Source organism: Cricetulus griseus, chromosome 2 (assembly GCF_003668045.3).
Source record: "Cricetulus griseus strain 17A/GY chromosome 2, alternate assembly CriGri-PICRH-1.0, whole genome shotgun sequence".
Classification (NCBI taxonomy): Eukaryota; Metazoa; Chordata; class Mammalia; order Rodentia; family Cricetidae; genus Cricetulus; species Cricetulus griseus.
In genome coordinates, this window is record NC_048595.1 from 54,235,393 (window position 1) to 54,253,482 (window position 18,090).

An 18,090-nucleotide genomic window follows, 5' to 3' on the forward strand; every position below is an offset into this window, starting at 1 on the left:
TGTCTAGGTGGTTGGTGGTTTCTTAAGTGTGCAGAGATAAACCATAGAAATTTTAGGTGAACTGGGAGGACTTTGCACATTTTTGTTACTAAGTAAAGAATAGTAATAAGAACTTTTAAAAAACTGGTATTTACTTTGTGGTATGGTGTTATATTATAAATTTTGTATAGTGAAAACACCAAAAGCCAAAGAAGTTAGACAAACTAGAGATCTGTATTGGAAAACTTCCTAGAGAAGTTAAATTGGATTTTGTAAGTGGAATAAGAAAAGAAATTAGAATGTCTGACGAAAGAAGCGACACAATTTCATTTATGGAATGAATATTCTGTGTTTAGGAGATGAGGGAAATATTGGAGGATTGAGGTTGGAGGTATAGCACGAATGGTAGGTATGATGGGGCTTACCTGTGGCTAAAATTCAAACTTGGTCCTTTTAGTGCTTAGGGTTAAAAGATTGTATCTCTAGAGCAAGACATGATCAGATTTAAGTGGAATTTATGAATTACGGAAAGGAAAGCAAACTAGAAATGAATTGTACTAGGAGTATGTGGTTATAAAACACTGACAGTACTAATGAATTCATTCATGAGAAAATTCAGAGGAAAAGCATAAAGCTTCAAAAGTATAGTGTGTGGTAATCCCCATTAATAAAAATAGAAAAATGTGAGAATTAATTTAGTTCATAAAGAATACTTGCCTTTAATCCCAGCCCTCGGGAGGCAGAGGCAGGCAGATTTCTGTGAGTTTGAGACTAGCCTGGTCTACGAGAGCTAATTCCAGGACAGCCTCCAAAGCCACAGAGAAACCCTGTCTCAAAAAACAAAACAAAAAGGTAATACTTTGGTTTAAGGCTTGTTGAATCTGAGTAATGCCTTGCCACACTGCAGGTAGGTCCTAAGTAGCCAGATTGAATTCTATTGTAAGTACTGGGCCTAAAATATATATACAAAACTGTCCCTGAGTGAGGAAATATAGAGGAGGGACAGAAGACTAACAGTGAATCCTGTGAAGTACTCTGGATATGGGAAGGTCAGTAGGTTAAAAAGCACACAGGATTCCAGATGTCAGAATCCAGGGAAAAGGAAGAGGTTTTGGAGGGAGCTTAGCATCAGTGTCCTAAGTTCGTAAGAGGTTGAAGAACAGAAAGGTAGAAAAGCATTTGGATTCATTTTGAAAGATGGTACTACCTGTAGTTGCTGTTACATTTTAGAAGAAAATTATAGGGCAAAAAAGTAAAGGAAATGAAGGGATACTTGATAAAGGAAAAGACTGTGACTAGACAGTGAGAGCTAGAAAAAGATGGCAGCTCTGAGTGCAGAGGATTTAGTAGACCTCTTATTTTGGGTTGGGGCAGGGATTCATTTGTTGATGTAGATATAATAATAGTTCATGAAGCTTGGTAACAGTCAAAGGAAAATTTGCCAAGAAAGTGAAATTGACATCAGTAGAAAATACTACTATTTTCTATACTTTCTACTATTTCTATATTTATAGAAATAAAGTATTCTATAGAATTCAATTGAATTAATACAGTTTAAACTAGACAATGTGACTTTCCCACTTTATTCAAATTGAAAAAATGCAGTCATAAGACTAGAATATGTTCTTGAGAATATATAGGTTGAGTACTACTATTTAGCCAATCATGGAGCTGAATTTTTCTTTGAGATTATTTGAGTATATTGAACACCTGCTATATGATAAGCCTAGGCTGGGTCTTTGAGCATTTTTAAAGTTAACTGTCCCAGTAACCCTTTTGGGGGGGGGCTGTTTGTTTTTTGTTATTTTGGTGTGTGTGTGTTGTTGTTGTTTAGTTTTGTTTTTGTTGGGAAAATCACACATTCAAGGTTGGCCTTGGCTATGTACAAATACCTGCCTCAGTGGTAGAACACCAGCCTAATAGAAACAAGGTTCTGGTGGGTTCAGTCACTGGCATTTTTTTAAAAAAATTAAAAATTGTATTTAAATGTATGTCTCCTTTGCCAGAAATTTCTTTAAATAGCGGAAATAATACTGTATGTTATAGTCAGCATACTTCTTCACAATAAGCAGTGATGTTTTTCATATTTGTGCATACAGATAATGTTTGCTTTATTTACAAGAGGGAATGTTAATAAATGGATCAGTGACTTAAACTAGTTTGCTTTTCTTGTAGTGATGGTATCATTAGAGTGTTTACAGAGTCGCAGGATCGGACAGCAAGTGTCGAGGAAATCAAGGCTTTTGAGAGAGAGCTCTCTCAGGCAACTATCGATTCCAAAACTGGTGACTTAGGGGACATTAATGCTGAGCAGCTTCCTGGGAGGGAACATCTGAATGAACCAGGTAACTATTAGAGTAATTGTAGTTCAGGTGGTGGTGGTGCACGCCTTTAATCTGGAAGGCAGAGGCAGGCAGATTTCTGTGAGTTTAAGGCTGGCCTGGCCTACAGAGTGAGTTCCAGGACAGCCAAGGTGACACAGAGAAACCCTGTCTCAGGGGAACCACACTTGCCATTTGGAATACCAAGAGTAATAAGGGAAAATGTTTTGTTAATGTTTCTTTTGTTCTCAATGCCAGATACTGAGACTTGAGGGTTTTTACTGTCACACATAACTGATAAGAGAAGCCATGTTCTTTTTGCACATTTTACTATTTGAACTTGGAAGCATCCACAAAAAATACGTTAAAATTTGTCGTAAGTGCTTTTGGATTTTACTCTGCTAGTCAGTCTTTGATTCTTAAAATGTTTGTTTTAAGGTACTAGAGAAGGACAGACTCGTCTAATCCGAGATGGAGAGAGAGTTGAAGCCTATCAGTGGAGTGTTAGTGACGGGAGGTGGATAAAAATTGGAGATGTTGTTGGCTCATCTGGTGCTAATCAGCAAACATCTGGAAAAGTTTTATATGAAGGGAAAGTATGTCTACTGCTTTCTAATTATTATTTTAAACTATACAGAAACTTAGTTTTCTCTGGTATTTTGACATTTAGAAGTACATTATTGTAAGAAAATTATCTTCTGTCTTAAAGTAGATTTAATATATACAGATAGATAGATAGATAGATAGATAGATAGATAGATAGATAGATAGATAGATATGGCTGGAGAGATGTCTCAGAGGTTGAGAGCGCTGACTGCTCTTACAGAGGTCCTGAGTTCAATTCCTAGCAACCACATGGTGGCTCACAACCATCTATAGTGAGATCTGGTGCCCTCTTCTGTCCTACAGGTAGAACACTGTATACATAATAAATAAATCTTTAAAAAAATAAAATAAAATAAAATAAATATATATATGAATATTTTAAATATGTATCTATATAAAATTTTTATGTGTAGAGAAAGCTGTATATAACAAATTAGCCATTATTTATCTTTAGACTTTCTCTTACAAAAATGTTTCCAGTCAGTTTGGATTAGGAGTTTCTTTTATCTCATGCTTCATGCCTGTCTCTGTTAAACTTGGCAAGACATGAGGGACACTGTAGGGCTGTGCTTATGTGCCAGTATGTCTTGGTTAGTAGGACACCCTAAAAGCTAAAAATTTTGACCTTGAGATCAACCATTTGGGAACCTTCTTTTGAACCTAGAATTAATAAGTAGTTATAATCAGGTCCTCATCTCAGCCATCGCCTTCCCAACTACTAATGAAACACTAATTTTGTAACAAATGCACACTTTGGCTCCTTCTCTGCCAAATAGAAAGCCTTTACCATTGCATTTTGGAGAAAGTTTTAAAGTCTAAATGGTTAGAATAAAAACACATAACATCTGTGTTATTTTATATGTTTTAATGTATTTGAACAGTTAAATTATCTATCTTGTTTTCTGTTTTCATTATAGGAATTTGATTATGTTTTTTCAATTGATGTCAATGAAGGTGGACCATCATATAAATTACCATATAATGTCAGTGAGGATCCCTGGCTAGCTGCATACAACTTCTTGCAGAAGAATGATTTGAATCCCATGTTTTTGGATCAGGTGGCTAAATTTATTATTGATAACACAAAAGGTCAAACGTTGGGACTTGGGAATACCAGTTTTTCAGACCCATTTACAGGTGAGTTTGGACTTGTATTAATTCTTATGTACTAACATTAGTATTAGGGGTGTGTGTTTGTGTGTGTGTGTGTGTGTGTGTGTTGGGGTATTTGTTTTGTTTTAGTGGAGCTATTAAACAATGTCTTATGCATGTGCAAGTCTTACCACCGAGATATAACCCAGCCCTTGTTAATTTTTCTTACCTTGTAATGATTATGTTTGGCTGTTTATAAACTATGGTAGGTTTTTACTTCACATTGATTTTTACATTCTAATTAATAAACCTCAAACTATACACCGGGTTTCTTTTTTATAGAAACAATTATAAAACTACTCACTTTTAAAATACAGTTTTGTGGGGCTAGAAAGATAGCCCAGTTGTTAGAAATGCTTACTGCTCTTGCAGAGGACTCAAGTTTGGTTCCCAGCACCAATGTGAGGAAGCTCACAACTATCTATAACTCCAGCTCCAGAGAAAGTTAACACCCTCTTCTGGACTCTGCAGGCACAGTACATATGCTTATACCCTCATTATGCATAGGTCTTTGCATAATTAACAATAAATTTAGAGAGAGAGTGGGGGGAAAGAGAGAGAGAGAGAGACAGAGAAAGAGAGAGAGAGAGAGAGAGAGAGTGTGTGTGTGTGTGTGTGTGTGTGTGTGTGTGTGTGTGTGTGTGTGTGTGTCTGCACAGATGGCTCAGTGGTTAAGAACTTTTGCAGAGCACCCAGGTTTAGTTCCCAGCACCCACACAGTGGCTTACTGATGTCTGTAACTCCACCTCCAGGGAATCCAATGCTCTCTTCTGATGTCCACAGGTATAGGGCCCACATGTGGTACACATACATACATGCATTCAAAATATTCATACACATAGAATAAAAGTAAATCTAAATTTTTAGATGCATAAATACAACCTTCCAATAAGCTAAATAAAATTAAAATTAAGGTGCTTTGATTCAGTACTTTGAAAATTTTTTATAGTTTTTTCTTTTTGAATACTTAACTTTATTTTATGTGCATTGGTGTAAGGATACCAGATCCCCTGGGACTGGAGTTACAGACAGGTGTGAGCTGCCATGTGGGTGCTGGGAATAGAACCCAGGTCCTCTGGAAGAGCAGCCACTGCTCTTAACCACCAAGCCATCTCTCCAGCCCCAGTAATTTGAATTTTTTGTTTAAAAAAAATGTGTTTTTATTTATTTTTTATAGTGATAAGCCTCAAATCCAAGGATTCATCTATACTGTGCTTGCCCTGTATCACTGGGCTACACTCCCAGACTTTGTAGTTTCTTTTTGCTTATTTTTTTTCTAATAAAAACTTTCCATTGGATTTTTAAAAATTTATTTGTGTGTATGTGTGCAGATGTTTGTGGACATGCATGTGCCATAACACATGTGGAGATCAGAAGACAACTTTCAGTAATTGGTTCTTTTCCATCAGGTGGTTACCAAGAATCAAACTCAGGTTATCAGACTTGCCAGCAAGTGCCATTACTCTCTGAGCCACTTCACCAAGGCTTTAATTTTGTTAGTTTGGTTTTTGTTTGTTTTTTGTGGTGGTGTTGGGTCAGACACCACCTACAATTCTATTACGTTGATTACATTTAGTTCCACATTAATGTGCTGGGGCTAAAATTTCCAAAAGGCTTTATGAAGGCGAGGATGTAATGATATCACTAGACCCAAGATAAATGATAAATGTGTGTTTATTGGGGAACACTTACACAGAAAATATAAAGAACCGTGGGAGCATTTCTCTGCCCTTCCTATCGGATCTTGATCAACTTTAATAGTATCCAAAGTTGCATTAGTTAAAAAACTACACTTAGGAGCTGGAGAGACACTCAGTGGTTACGAGCACTTACTGCTCTTGTAGAAGACACAGGTTCTAGTACCAGCACCCACATGACAGTTCACAGCTGTCACTCCAGTCCCAGGGACTCTGTTGCATCAGAGAACTCTAGGCAAACACATGGTGCACAGACATACACGCAGGCAAAAAACACCCATACACATAAAATTTTTTTTCATGACATAGTCTGATCAGGGTTTTCCCTTCCCTCAACTCTATCCAAATCCTCCCCTGTCTCCTCACTCAACATAACTCCATGCCTTTTCTTTCTGTCTTTAGAATACAAATAGGCAAACAAAACCCATAAGAATTCATACACACGCACACATACTCACACACTCACACACACACACACACACACACACACACACACACACACACACACACCAAAGCCCATAAAAACACAAAATCAGAAACCATAATATACAAATCAAAGACCAGTAAGGCCAAAAAAAAGTATAAACAAAGCAATATAAGACAAAAAAAAATGTCTACAAGAATATACAATTGGGCCGGGTGTTGGTGGCGCACGCCTTTAATCCCAGCACTCAGGAGGCAGAGGCAGGCGTATCTCTGAGTTTGAGACTAGCTTGGTCTCCAGAGCAAGTGCCAGGATCTACACAGAGAAACCCTGTCTTGAAAAACAAAAAAAAAGAGAGAGAATATACAATTGAGTTTGTTTTGTGTTGACTATTTACTACTGGGCAAGAAGCCTGCCCTGAAGTGTGGTTACTATCCTCAGTGAGACTACATTGGAAAAAAATTAATTTTCCCTTTACAAGTGGCATATATATGAAATTTTAAAAAGAAAAGGAACTATACTTGGAGAACCACTGAAATTTTAGTTTCTCTGCAGCAGTAAGATATATGACTAATTTCTATCATTCTGTCATGTGGCAGCTTTGCTCCTGTTTTGTTGCTGCCCCTCCCTCCCCCAAAGATTGGGTTCTTTTAACACAAATACCATGCTGTTTATGAATCACAGTTTCCATGTAATTGAACTTTTCCATTGTTCTGCATGAATAGGTGGTGGTCGCTATGTTCCAGGAACTTCAGGACCTTCCAACACAGTGCAGGCAGCAGATCCTTTCACAGGTGGGATACAGTTTTCATTAATATAATCTTGGCTCAATATATAACATTTTGTAGTATATATGGCTTTACGTTCTGGAGATATAATCCAATAATAGTTCCCTTACCTGTATCTTCAGTTTTAATAGATATTTAACTTCTAATTTTTGCCTTTTCCTACAGTGTGTAGATATTCTTATGATTTTAAAGAACATGTTACCAGAACATTGTTTTCCCCAGTGGTTCTTTCTACTAGGACAGCAGAGTAGTTGGAGAGTTTAATGTAAGATGACCATAGTACCAACCTTAGCTCTATCATACACTTGCTGTGAGAAATTGCCAAGTTACTTTACTCCTCTGGACTTTTTTTTTTTAAATCTATGAAGTTAGATAATAGTGGAATTCTCTAGCTAATGTACAGCACCAGTGTTATCATTGGCAGGATGCTATTATAAGTTGTGGTCAAAGAAGGAGCCATGTGAGTCCTTGGTATTGGATGGAGTTGTTGCAGCACCGGCAGCCAGCTCCCAGAACTGCATCCAGGGTAGCAAACAGAATGCTTTTCTCAGAGCAGCAAGGAACTTAGAAAATATTTCTTCTCTATACCGTGGCCTTTGGAGAGCCTACGGCTACATCTCTCCACACTTCTCTTTCAGCACATTTAGCTATGTCTCCCTTAGGGCACACACACACCTCTCACATCTCTCATATCCATCCCTCATACTTCTCTCTCTCTACACATTCAGCTACATCTTCCTGCCAAAACATACACACTTCTTTTCACATCTCTCTCCTAACTTCTCCTACATCTCTCCTGCTTCTTCTCACAGCCAAAACCTCTGAACAAATATGAATTACATCTTCAGGATCATGCAGCTCTTCTTGAATAAGATAATAAGAAACAGAACCAAGTCATTCAGTGGTGTCTCACACCTTTAATCCCAGCACTCAGGAATCAGAGGCAGGCTGGGATTTGAGGCCAACCTGTTCTACAGGGTGAGTTCCAGGACAATCTCCAAAGCTACACAAAGAAACCTTGTCTCAAAAAACCGAGAGAGAGAAACAGAGACTAAGAAAGAGAAGAAACTGAGCCACACTCATCACAGTTTTTCTCAGGCTAGGGAAGTCAAGCTCACTGGCCAGTGAGTAAAGTAAGCACATGGGTCGTCAGGGTTCCCAGACAGAAAGAGGCATTGAAATTCAGGACCTAAACAATAGTTTCAGTTAGTTGGCTGGACCTTGAAGTTTGGAGTATGTGCAGAAAGTCCATTGCTGAGAAAGTTGCTGTCTACTAAAGTTGCTTCATGCTCTGACCTTGAGTCAGCAATAAACACCGGGAAATTGACCTCCTGCATTTGTCTCCAGGAGCAACCAGTTTGCTTTGAACTTGTTCTGAAGTCTAAAATTAGCTTTCTTTGTGACTGAGAATACTATTACTTATGTCAGTCTGAGTAATGAAAAATATCCTAGTATTATTTCTACTCATCAGAATTATGCAGTTGAGCAGAAATCATCTTCCTGACCATCCACAGCTATATATATGCCCAGTAGATGGAATATTTGTACAAGATACACACAGGCAATGGGAAAAATACCCATAGCTGTTTTTTAGTGGCACATGAGAAAAATTACAGAGACAGTTATCTACAGCCAGTGGCCCCACAGCCTAGCCAAGTTGGGCTCCCCATCAGAGAGTCACTCATCTGGTAGGTCAGCCTGTTAAATACTAGTTGTTACCTGCTGTATATTCCCATGGCCTCCAGCATGGAGCAGTGCAATCAAGATGCCTCATGCATGTTTTGACTAAGCCCGGAAGTAGGCATTCTGCCCAGCTATCCAGTTAGTGTTCCTGGTCTAAGTTATTAATGGCCTTCTTGAAGTATCGTTAGAGGTTTTCAGGATAAATTTATTTCCTGAGATAGGCAAGCTTCAGTTGAGTCAGCACTACTGGAAAAACATTGTCAGAGTTGAATGTTAATGCTTCTGAAGAAAATATTAGTTTAGAATGCATCAATGTAATTTTAAATTGTTGTTGAATCTTGAGGTAGAGTTCATGGACAATATGCCCAGTTTGGAGGAGATTTATGCCCTTCAATGAAATCCAGTGGCCTTCCAAATTCAGTACTCTGAGCTATAGAAATGTAAACCTACAACCTCTTTTCAGCCATAGATTGTTTCACTATAACTGTAGATCAGCATCATGAAGCTTAATTTCTCTTGATGAGATTCCTTTCTCTAATGAATAGAGTGATCACCCAGGTGCAAGGGATTGCACCTTATGCATTGACAGCCAACTCCCAAGCTATATGCTTTGCCAATATGTTGTCTGTTAAATTCTTTGATTAAATGATTTGATTTTAAAAGGTAATAAGGACCTGAAGAATGTATACATGATAACGTCTCTTTACCAGTCGTTTTACAAATAATGATATCCTGAAGCTTACCCAACAGAGTTCCATCATCCTTCTCATGGTCTTTTTTTCTGAAATGGAATAAATATACCAAGCTTAAACAAATGCTAAGAAAATCAAGAGAATTTCTGGGGCCATCATAACCAGGAGATGTCTCCTGGGGCATGGTGTCTGACTCAAAAGATACATCAAGTAGCCTACTAAATATCTAAGAGAATTAGGCTATCATTGGGATCAATGAACTCTACACATATAAGAAATAGATAACAAAATTATGCATGCTGGTATACATTTCCCAGTACACAAGACATTGAAGCAGGCATCCATAGTAGAGGATAACCTGAACATCATAGTAAAAAGACCCTGTATTAAGAAACAAAATGCTAGCATCTACCATATGGAGATAAGAAAATGAAGTGACATTGCATATAAAGTGCTTTGTAAAATATCAGGAATGCATTTAGGCCATCAGTATTAGCTAATATTGCTGTTTGTTGCTCTTGCAACCTTACCAGTGGCACTGAGGCCAAAAGAATTCCTCATGTGGCTTACAATTTAGAATTTGTCTTAATTTCTTTTCCTTATTAATTAAAACTTTTAATGTTTATGAGAATGATCTGGGGAGCTTGTTTAAATTACTTACTTCAGTCTTCTACCCCCAGCAGTACTGACTCACTGTTGTGGGGAGCCTATGCCAGGATTCCTCACAAAAGGCTTCCTACTAGTGTTGGGGAATGGTGTGTGCTGAGGTGGTTTTCATTATTGTTGCTAAGATTTCCTATTTGTAAAATGGAGTGAATTTGGAGTAGGACTGGGTTATATTAAATAGGTGGGCACAGAGCTCACTTAGCTAATATAGGCCTTGGGCAGACTTGTAGTTGGAGGTTTCTCATCCCACCCATCAGTTCCCGAATAACACTCAGGCTTAATATTAGTGAAAATTGTTTGGCCAGTGGCTCAGGCATATTACTGACTAGCTAATTGCCCCTATATGAACTCGGGTGGATTCGCCTACACAAACTAGTCAGCATCCCCTCTTTTAAAATATTGGGCCTTATAATGACATTTAAAACCTCACAGAGTCTGTGCTCATGTGCTAAGGATGCTGGTCGGCATTCAGTTAAAATCAACAGATCCACTTACTCTGTCATTATCTTTATGTACATTTATTGTTGTTATTTGCTTTTTGCTTTGCCTTTTCTGTGGGTGATGCCTTTGTTGTACCATCTAGATTATATGTAAACTTAGGAGAAAAGATAACTCATCTTCCTTCTTCCTGCAGGCTGGTAGAGTGCGCTGAGCACCTCAAAATCTTCTTGATGTTCTACATTTATTTTTTTGTCTTTCTGTCTTTAGTAGCATTGTCAAAAGTACAACCCAAATCATTACTATAAGGAAGCAATGACTTAGGCTTCATTATCTGTACTTTGCTCACTAGGAGTATTACTGCCTTGTAGGTGCTGGTCGTTACATGCCAGGTTCTGCAGGTATGGGCACCTCCATGGCTGGAGTCGATCCATTTACAGGTAGATATTTTAAATCTCTTTTTTTAGATATTTAAAATTTCATTGAAATTTCTTGGGCCTTAGTGGAGTTGTCATTCTTGTCTAGAATACATGCCGTCTTGCCTTTGATTCCCTAGGGCTGCAAACATTTTGGTTTTGTTTTTGGTAATATGAGACATGGTCTCGCTGTGTAGTCCTGTGCCTCCCAAGTGCAGTGATTAAAGGTATCTATGAGCATATGTCACAACAAAAGACAGTTTTAATTGAAGACATTTTAATATGAAGTCATTTTATTCCACTGAATATTACTGAAATTTGAATTTGTGTTTGTTTGTTTGTCCCAGGGTCTCTGTGTAACCCTGGCTGTTCTGAAACTTGCTATGCAGACAAGGCCATCCTAGAATAAAAGAATGCTGGGATTAAAGATGTGTACCACCACAACTGGCTGTGGTGGAACATTTTTATTAGTCATCAGATAACTGAGTTGTATAAAATGGTGACGCTAACTACTTTATCATTTGAAGTAAGCAATGAAGGACATGAGAAAAGTTAGCAGAATGTTAAGATGAGAATGAAGTTTCATATTTGTTTTGCTCTTCAACCTTTTAAAAATATTTTCGGTTGAGCAACAGTAGGAAATATGAGATAGGGAGGAACTTTAGTTCTTTAATTCCATTTCTTGAACCAGAAATTATTACATTGATAAATGCAAGTGGTATCCAAAAGTTTGTGAATGGTTTGGAGGTGGCTTGCTGGTTTTATTGCATACCTTGAATAGTTACATAACTCAGTAATTGTGAGAATATAGTCATAAAATTAGGAAAGTCATTTTTGAATATGTCTTATGATTTTCATAATCTCGTCTGTAAATAGGAAGTAGTGCCTACCGATCAGCAGCATCTAAAACAGTGAATATTTATTTCCCCAAAAAAGAAGCTCTTACCTTTGACCAAGCAAACCCTATACAAATATTAGGTAAGTCTATATTAATGTTTTTTTTTCTTGTATACCCAATGACCGTTGGAGATGCTCTGAAGACTTAATCTTCCTCCACCTGACGTGTGCCAGGATTTGGCTTACCTAAATGAATAGAGACTTCTAGTGAGATAGTTGTTATCCAGCTGTGTTGACAACAGTCTGGTAATTCAGCCTTAATGATTTGTAAGAAGTTTTGTACAAATATAGGATAATGGTTTATCATGACTTTAATAGAAAACACCTGTTTCAGGAAAATATAAGTACTACTCTCAGGCTCTTGGGTTTTTTAGGGTGGGAGGTGAAAATAAATGAGTAAAGCATTTGAAAAACAAAGATAATATTTTTTACTATGTAGCCCAGACTCATCCCCAACTCCTGGTCTTTCTGCCTCAGCCTTCTGGGTGTTAGAATGCTAGGCATTGTACTACCACACCCCACTTATTTCAAAATGAATAAGTATCCTACACAAAATGAACTCAGTGGTATTTTTGGAGGTTCTTTGTTCTTTTTTGTTTGTTTGTTTGTTTGTTTGTTTTCCTTAGAAGTTTTTACATGTGCTTTATGGTTTCAAGGTGTCTTTTTATGTGTTTGTACATGTGTGTTATCTCTGTTCCTGTATGTTTCCTGAGCTTTTTCTTTGGCTCTTTCTCTTTTTGCTTGTTTTGTCCTGTTGTGTTTTGATGTATTATTATTATTTTATCTATCTGTTTGTATCCTAATGAGAGAAAAAGGGTGTGGATTTGGATGGATGGAGAAGTGGGAAGGATCTGGGGATCTGGGAGGAGTTGGGAGTGGGGAAACTATAATCAGAATATATTGAAAAAAATCTATTTTCAATTTTAAAATACTAGTGTTCTGTAGACAGTGCCAGTGTAAGGTGCTTGTTGTCACTCTTGAGAACCAGAGTTCAATTCTTGGGACCCATATTTAGGAAAGAGAATGGGCTACATACCCTCTGACTGCATACCTTTCCAAAGTCAAGAGTTTATAGTATATGGAAATCCTAAAGTTTTTAAAATGTTGAATAAATATTTATCTATTTAGATACTACAGGTATTTATAACATAGGAGGATGAAGCAGCAGGAGTACAATTTTAAGGCTAGCCTGAATTATATATTGAGACTATCTGGGAAAGGAGTGGGGTGGCGAGGGAGCAGAAAGGGTGAGAGAGAGAGAAAAAAATGCTATACTTTGATTACTTTTCTATTACTGTTTCTCAACTTGAAGTGAAAGGGGAAAATTTTGGAGTCTAAATTACTTTATCCCTTTGCTACAAAGCTGATAGTGAGAATTATGATAACACATATCTAGACATAAGGCAGAGATTTAGTTTTCATTATTGTTATTTATATTATTGTTACGAATAGCATTGGTAGGTAATATTTTGAACAAAAACTATAAACACGCTTAAACATTTGTTAATTATACAAATCTAAGAGATTTCTTCTTTTCTACATTCCTTAAGTTTTGTTGTTAATAATTTGCAGCGTTAAGAACCAATACCAAATACAAGTGAGATAGGTTCAAAATCCATTTGTGATTGTTAAAGATTTGTAAATTTGGGGGCTAGAGAGCTGGCTTAGCAGTTAAGAGCACTGACTGCTCTTCTAGAGGACCCAGGTTCAGTTCCCAGCACCCACAAAGCAGCTCACAGTGGTCTGTAACTCCAGTTCCAGAGGATCTTGACACCCTCACAGGCACACGTGCAGGCAAAACACCACAGAATTAAAAAAAAAAAAAAAAAAAAAAAAAAAAAAACTTTTAGTTAAAAAAAAAAAAGGATTTGTAAATTTGAAACTGCTGAGATGGCTCAACAGGTAGGCAAGCAAATGTGCAAGTTTGATCCCTGGAATCTGTATAGTGAAAGGAGAGAATTGGTGCCTTAGGCAGTCTTTTGACTGCCTCGTGTAAATCATGGCACATGTGTGTCTGCACTCACACACACATATCATGCAATACACAAAAATAATTTGGGGAAAATGGGAGATGACTTATACTTGAATATATGTAACTTACTGTTGCTTTAAAAAACACTGAGTAGCTCTGAAGCAGGATCTCTGAGAGTCTCAGAAAACAGCAAAACTAGTGATTGCCTTTCCTTTGCCTAAACATAAATGCTCACAATCCTCATTTTATGGGCTTTGACAATTTCTGAGAAGAGTCTTACTGTACAGGAAAGTCTGAAAATGTCTTTTATATATTATTTGGCTAAGTTCAGGTAGAGAGTTTTGAAAGATTGGTTTTGGGTTTTAGGAAAACTGAAGGAACTTAATGGAACTGCACCGGAAGACAAGAAGCTCACTGAAGATGACTTGGTACTTCTTGAAAAGATACTGTCTCTAATTTGTAATAATTCTTCAGAAAAGCCCACAGCCCAGCAACTTCAGATTTTGTGGAAAGCTATCAACTGGCCTGAAGGTAAATAAGTAGTCTTCAAATTTTAACTAGGAATCTTTGCTTTCTGCCAATTTTACTGATACTTCTAGACTAACTAAAATTTAACCTGGGTATTTCTAACTGACCTTGCTTTGTTCACAGCCTGTGAGAATCTAATGGTGTATGTTTGGTATTTCTTAACTGAAACTTAGAATTAGGAATATTTTAGAATTTGAAGTCTCCCAGAGTTTGAAATATTTTCATTGACTTTACCAATTGAATATTCATTATCTGAAAATCCAAAATCAGAAATTCTTTTAGGTACTTAGTGCTAAAATGTTTGAGATTTTAGTATTTGGAATTCTTAGCCTGTACTACAGTGATCCTATACAAACAGCAGTTTGTAAGCTGTGTCATAGTGTCTATTATCCTGTTCAGTAAACCTGTTAAACTCCAGGTTTAAAGTATCTACTACTATTCTCCCTTTTATGTCATCATATTTTTTGAAAACCAAAAGGTCGGCTCATGATTTTTTAAAAAAAACTTTGCAAATTATTTAATTTTCTGTGTATGGATGTTGTGTCTGCATGTATGTATGTGTACCACATGCATGCCTTGTGAGTGTGGAGGTCAGAAGAGGGTAACAGATCCCCAGACACAAGAGTTGGGATGGATATGAGTCACCATGTGGGTCTTGGAAGTTGAACCTGGGTCCTCTGCATGATCAACAAGTGCTCTAAACCACTGGGTCATCTCTCAGGCCAAAGACTGATTTTTCATAACAATAATTTATTGGGGCGGGGGGGGGGGGGGAGATGTTAAAGAAGTAACTGACTGATGTGACTGCTTACTGTGTTCTACCACTATATTTTTGTTTGAGTGCCATAATTAGACTTTAGTTTATTAGGGTCGTTTTGTTCTGTTGTGTGTGAAGTTTTTCTTTTGTTTTGTTTAAGATTTAGTTATTTATTATGTACAGTGTTTTGTCTGCATGTATGCTTGCATGCCAGAAGAGGGCACCAGATCTCATTACAGTTGGTTGTGAGCCACCATGTGGTTGTTGGGAATTGAACTCAGGACCTCTGGAAGAACAGCCAGTGCTCTTAACTCTGAGCTATCTCTCCAGCCCCCATGAAGATCTTTTATACATGACTGTCCTCATACTATGAAGCATATAATGTCAGGTTTCCTTACATTCACAGTAAGATTGTTCAGTAAATGTTTGCAAAGCATCTACACAGCCCCAGTTATAATGCTTCTACCAAAATTCTTCTCTAAATAATTGCCCTTTAACTCTTTAGCCTAGTTTCCAAATATTTACAGCTAGGTTCCTTACTACATTCATTCATTTCATTATTGAATATTTAGCTGTGTCAGATTTTTTAAGACAATCTAAGAGTTACCTCAATTTTGAAGCATGTAGCAATAATTCTAGTCTATGCATATACAAAAACATTTTTCACACATTTCCTAAAAATGGTTGTTTTGTAGTTGGAAAAATAAAGTAAATTTGAATAATAAACCTAAGGATTTTCTAGATTTTTTCATACATATTAACGAGTATTTCTTTTTAATAGATATTGTCTTTCCTGCACTTGATATTCTTCGGCTGTCAATAAAACATCCCAGTGTGAATGAGAATTTCTGCAATGAAAAAGAAGGAGATCAGTTCAGCAGCCATCTTATCCACCTTCTGAACCCTAAAGGAAAGCCAGCAAACCAGCTGCTTGCTCTTAGGACTTTTTGCAATTGCTTTGTTAGTCAGGCAGGACAAAAGCTCATGATGTCCCAGAGGGAATCACTGATGTCACAGGCAATAGAACTGAAATCAGGGAGCAATAAGAACATTCATATTGCTCTGGCTACTTTGACCTTGAACTATTCTGTTTGTTTCCATAAAGACCATAACATTGAAGGGAAAGCTCAATGCTTGTCAGTAATTAGCACAATCTTGGAAGTTGTACAAGACCTAGAAGCCACTTTTAGACTCCTTGTGGCTCTTGGGACACTTATCAGTGATGATTCAAATGCTATACAATTAGCCAAGTCCTTAGGTGTTGACTCTCAAATAAAAAAGTATGCCTCCGTATCAGAGCCAGCTAAAGTAAGTGAATGCTGTAGACTTATCTTAAATTTGCTGTAACAATGGGGAAGGGAAGCTGAGATTTTAAATTGATTAATGGGGATTTTTTTTTCACATTTTACATGACTGATTGAAGATGTTTTAAAAAGAAAAGAAAAGAAAACAACTGTGGATTAAGTTCAGATCTTGTAAAGTTGTGTTGAGTAGAAACAAATTATAAATAAAGTTTTTGCACTGATGGTTGTGAGGTTTTCCTGTGTAATGGGGTAGATTTTCAAGGGTATAGAAACATTAAAACCACAATCAATAGCAGCACAATTACAATGTCATTTCCTTCCTTACCTTAATTACTCAGGAGAACACAGAAGCTTTTATTTATATAATCTGCTATTTGTATATGACATCTTGTTCAGTGACTATTCTCTTGTACATCAGTTTCTCTACTTATTTTCACTGTTGAATTCTTTCAGTAGCACATTTCAAGGTCTTTTAGGATTTACTTGAAAAATAATTTTAAGTTTGTTATAAGTTATAAATTGAAAACAAGATACAATAATTTCTTGAGCCATTTGTAAATAGAAAATATCACCTTTCATGGTTCATTTTTAGATGAAGAAAACAAATTGGTAAGCTGTTATTACATATCAATTCAGACAACTGAGGCCTTCAATGATTGTGGGTTAGGATCACTAATTTTCTTTCACTATATGAGGTAATTCCATTTTTCATTCTAGTTTTGATATCTGAATATTTGGTCACTCTTCTTTACAAGTTAGATCCCTTTTACCCTTTACCAAAATGCCCTTTCTCATTTTTCATTTCTGTTTTGATATGATTGTATACTTGTTGATTGTCTTCATTACTTCAAGAGAATTTGGAATTTATTGATTTTTACTACGCAGTTTTGCAAGCAAAATATATCAGACTTTAAAGTCAAGAATCTGTCGTGTGAAATTAGTGTTTTTAGCCCCTAGAATGGTCCAGACATTATATCTATTGTCATTTAATTCTCAAATCAGCTTTCTTTAAAAGGTGGTTATTATGCTTCTGTTTTCAAAAGGAAAGATAATAGAATAAATTATAATGGGAGGGACAAAACAAGGTAAAGGCAAGAGTACTCCATGCTCTCTGCACAAAGCACTTGCTGTGATGCAGCTTCCTAGACAGGAAGTCACAGACTTGTTTCTGAGTATCTTAACAACTAAAATAAAGGAAGAAATACCAATTAATTGCACAATTCATTATGTCTGTGACAGTGATGTTTCTTTTTCTTATTTGGTTTCTTAAGACAGAGTTTCTCTGTAGTCCTGGCTGTCCTGGAGCTCTCTGTAGACCAAGCTGGGCTTGAACCAGAAACCTGCCTGCTGCCTCCTGACTGCTAGGATTAAAGCCACACGCTCAGCTCAATCTTTTTCCTTTAGAAGTGTATTTATGTTGGTGTACATGTGTGTGCCTTTTGGTTTTCTTTGTTTTGTGGTGCTAGCTATCAAACCCAGGTGCATACTGGGGAAACTCTACCCACTGGATTACATTCCCAGCAACAGTACTTCCATTTTAATTATGGGAAAAATGTTATTTTTACAAGGACTTTGCTTTAAAATTTCGAGCAATGTTTTCAACACTGACAGTATGGATAACCATGAGGTTTCCTGACTTAATGTCATACAGCAGTCTAAGAAGGACAAATTTTTTTCCAGTAAGTGGAAGAAGATTCTGAATGTTTAGATTAATCCAGGAAGAACTTGTAAAATATCATAAGGGAGTGAGGAAATGTAAATAGGGATATA

General features: G+C 36.9%; 1 protein-coding gene across 1 annotated transcript in view; it reads left to right on the forward strand.

Annotated features, from left to right (window-relative positions):
* Plaa (phospholipase A2 activating protein) overlaps positions 1-16,542 on the forward strand; it is a 33,171-nt gene extending 16,629 nt beyond the window's left edge. Inside the window, exons 7-14 of the mRNA XM_027400416.2 lie at positions 2,155-2,324; positions 2,739-2,896; positions 3,824-4,043; positions 6,905-6,973; positions 10,818-10,886; positions 11,739-11,840; positions 14,098-14,262; positions 15,798-16,542. Of these exons, the coding sequence (XP_027256217.1) occupies positions 2,155-2,324; positions 2,739-2,896; positions 3,824-4,043; positions 6,905-6,973; positions 10,818-10,886; positions 11,739-11,840; positions 14,098-14,262; positions 15,798-16,363 (1,519 nt within the window). The 3' untranslated portion in view covers positions 16,364-16,542. The remainder of the gene's footprint in view (positions 1-2,154; positions 2,325-2,738; positions 2,897-3,823; positions 4,044-6,904; positions 6,974-10,817; positions 10,887-11,738; positions 11,841-14,097; positions 14,263-15,797) is intronic.
* Positions 16,543-18,090: the final 1,548 nt, after the last annotated feature.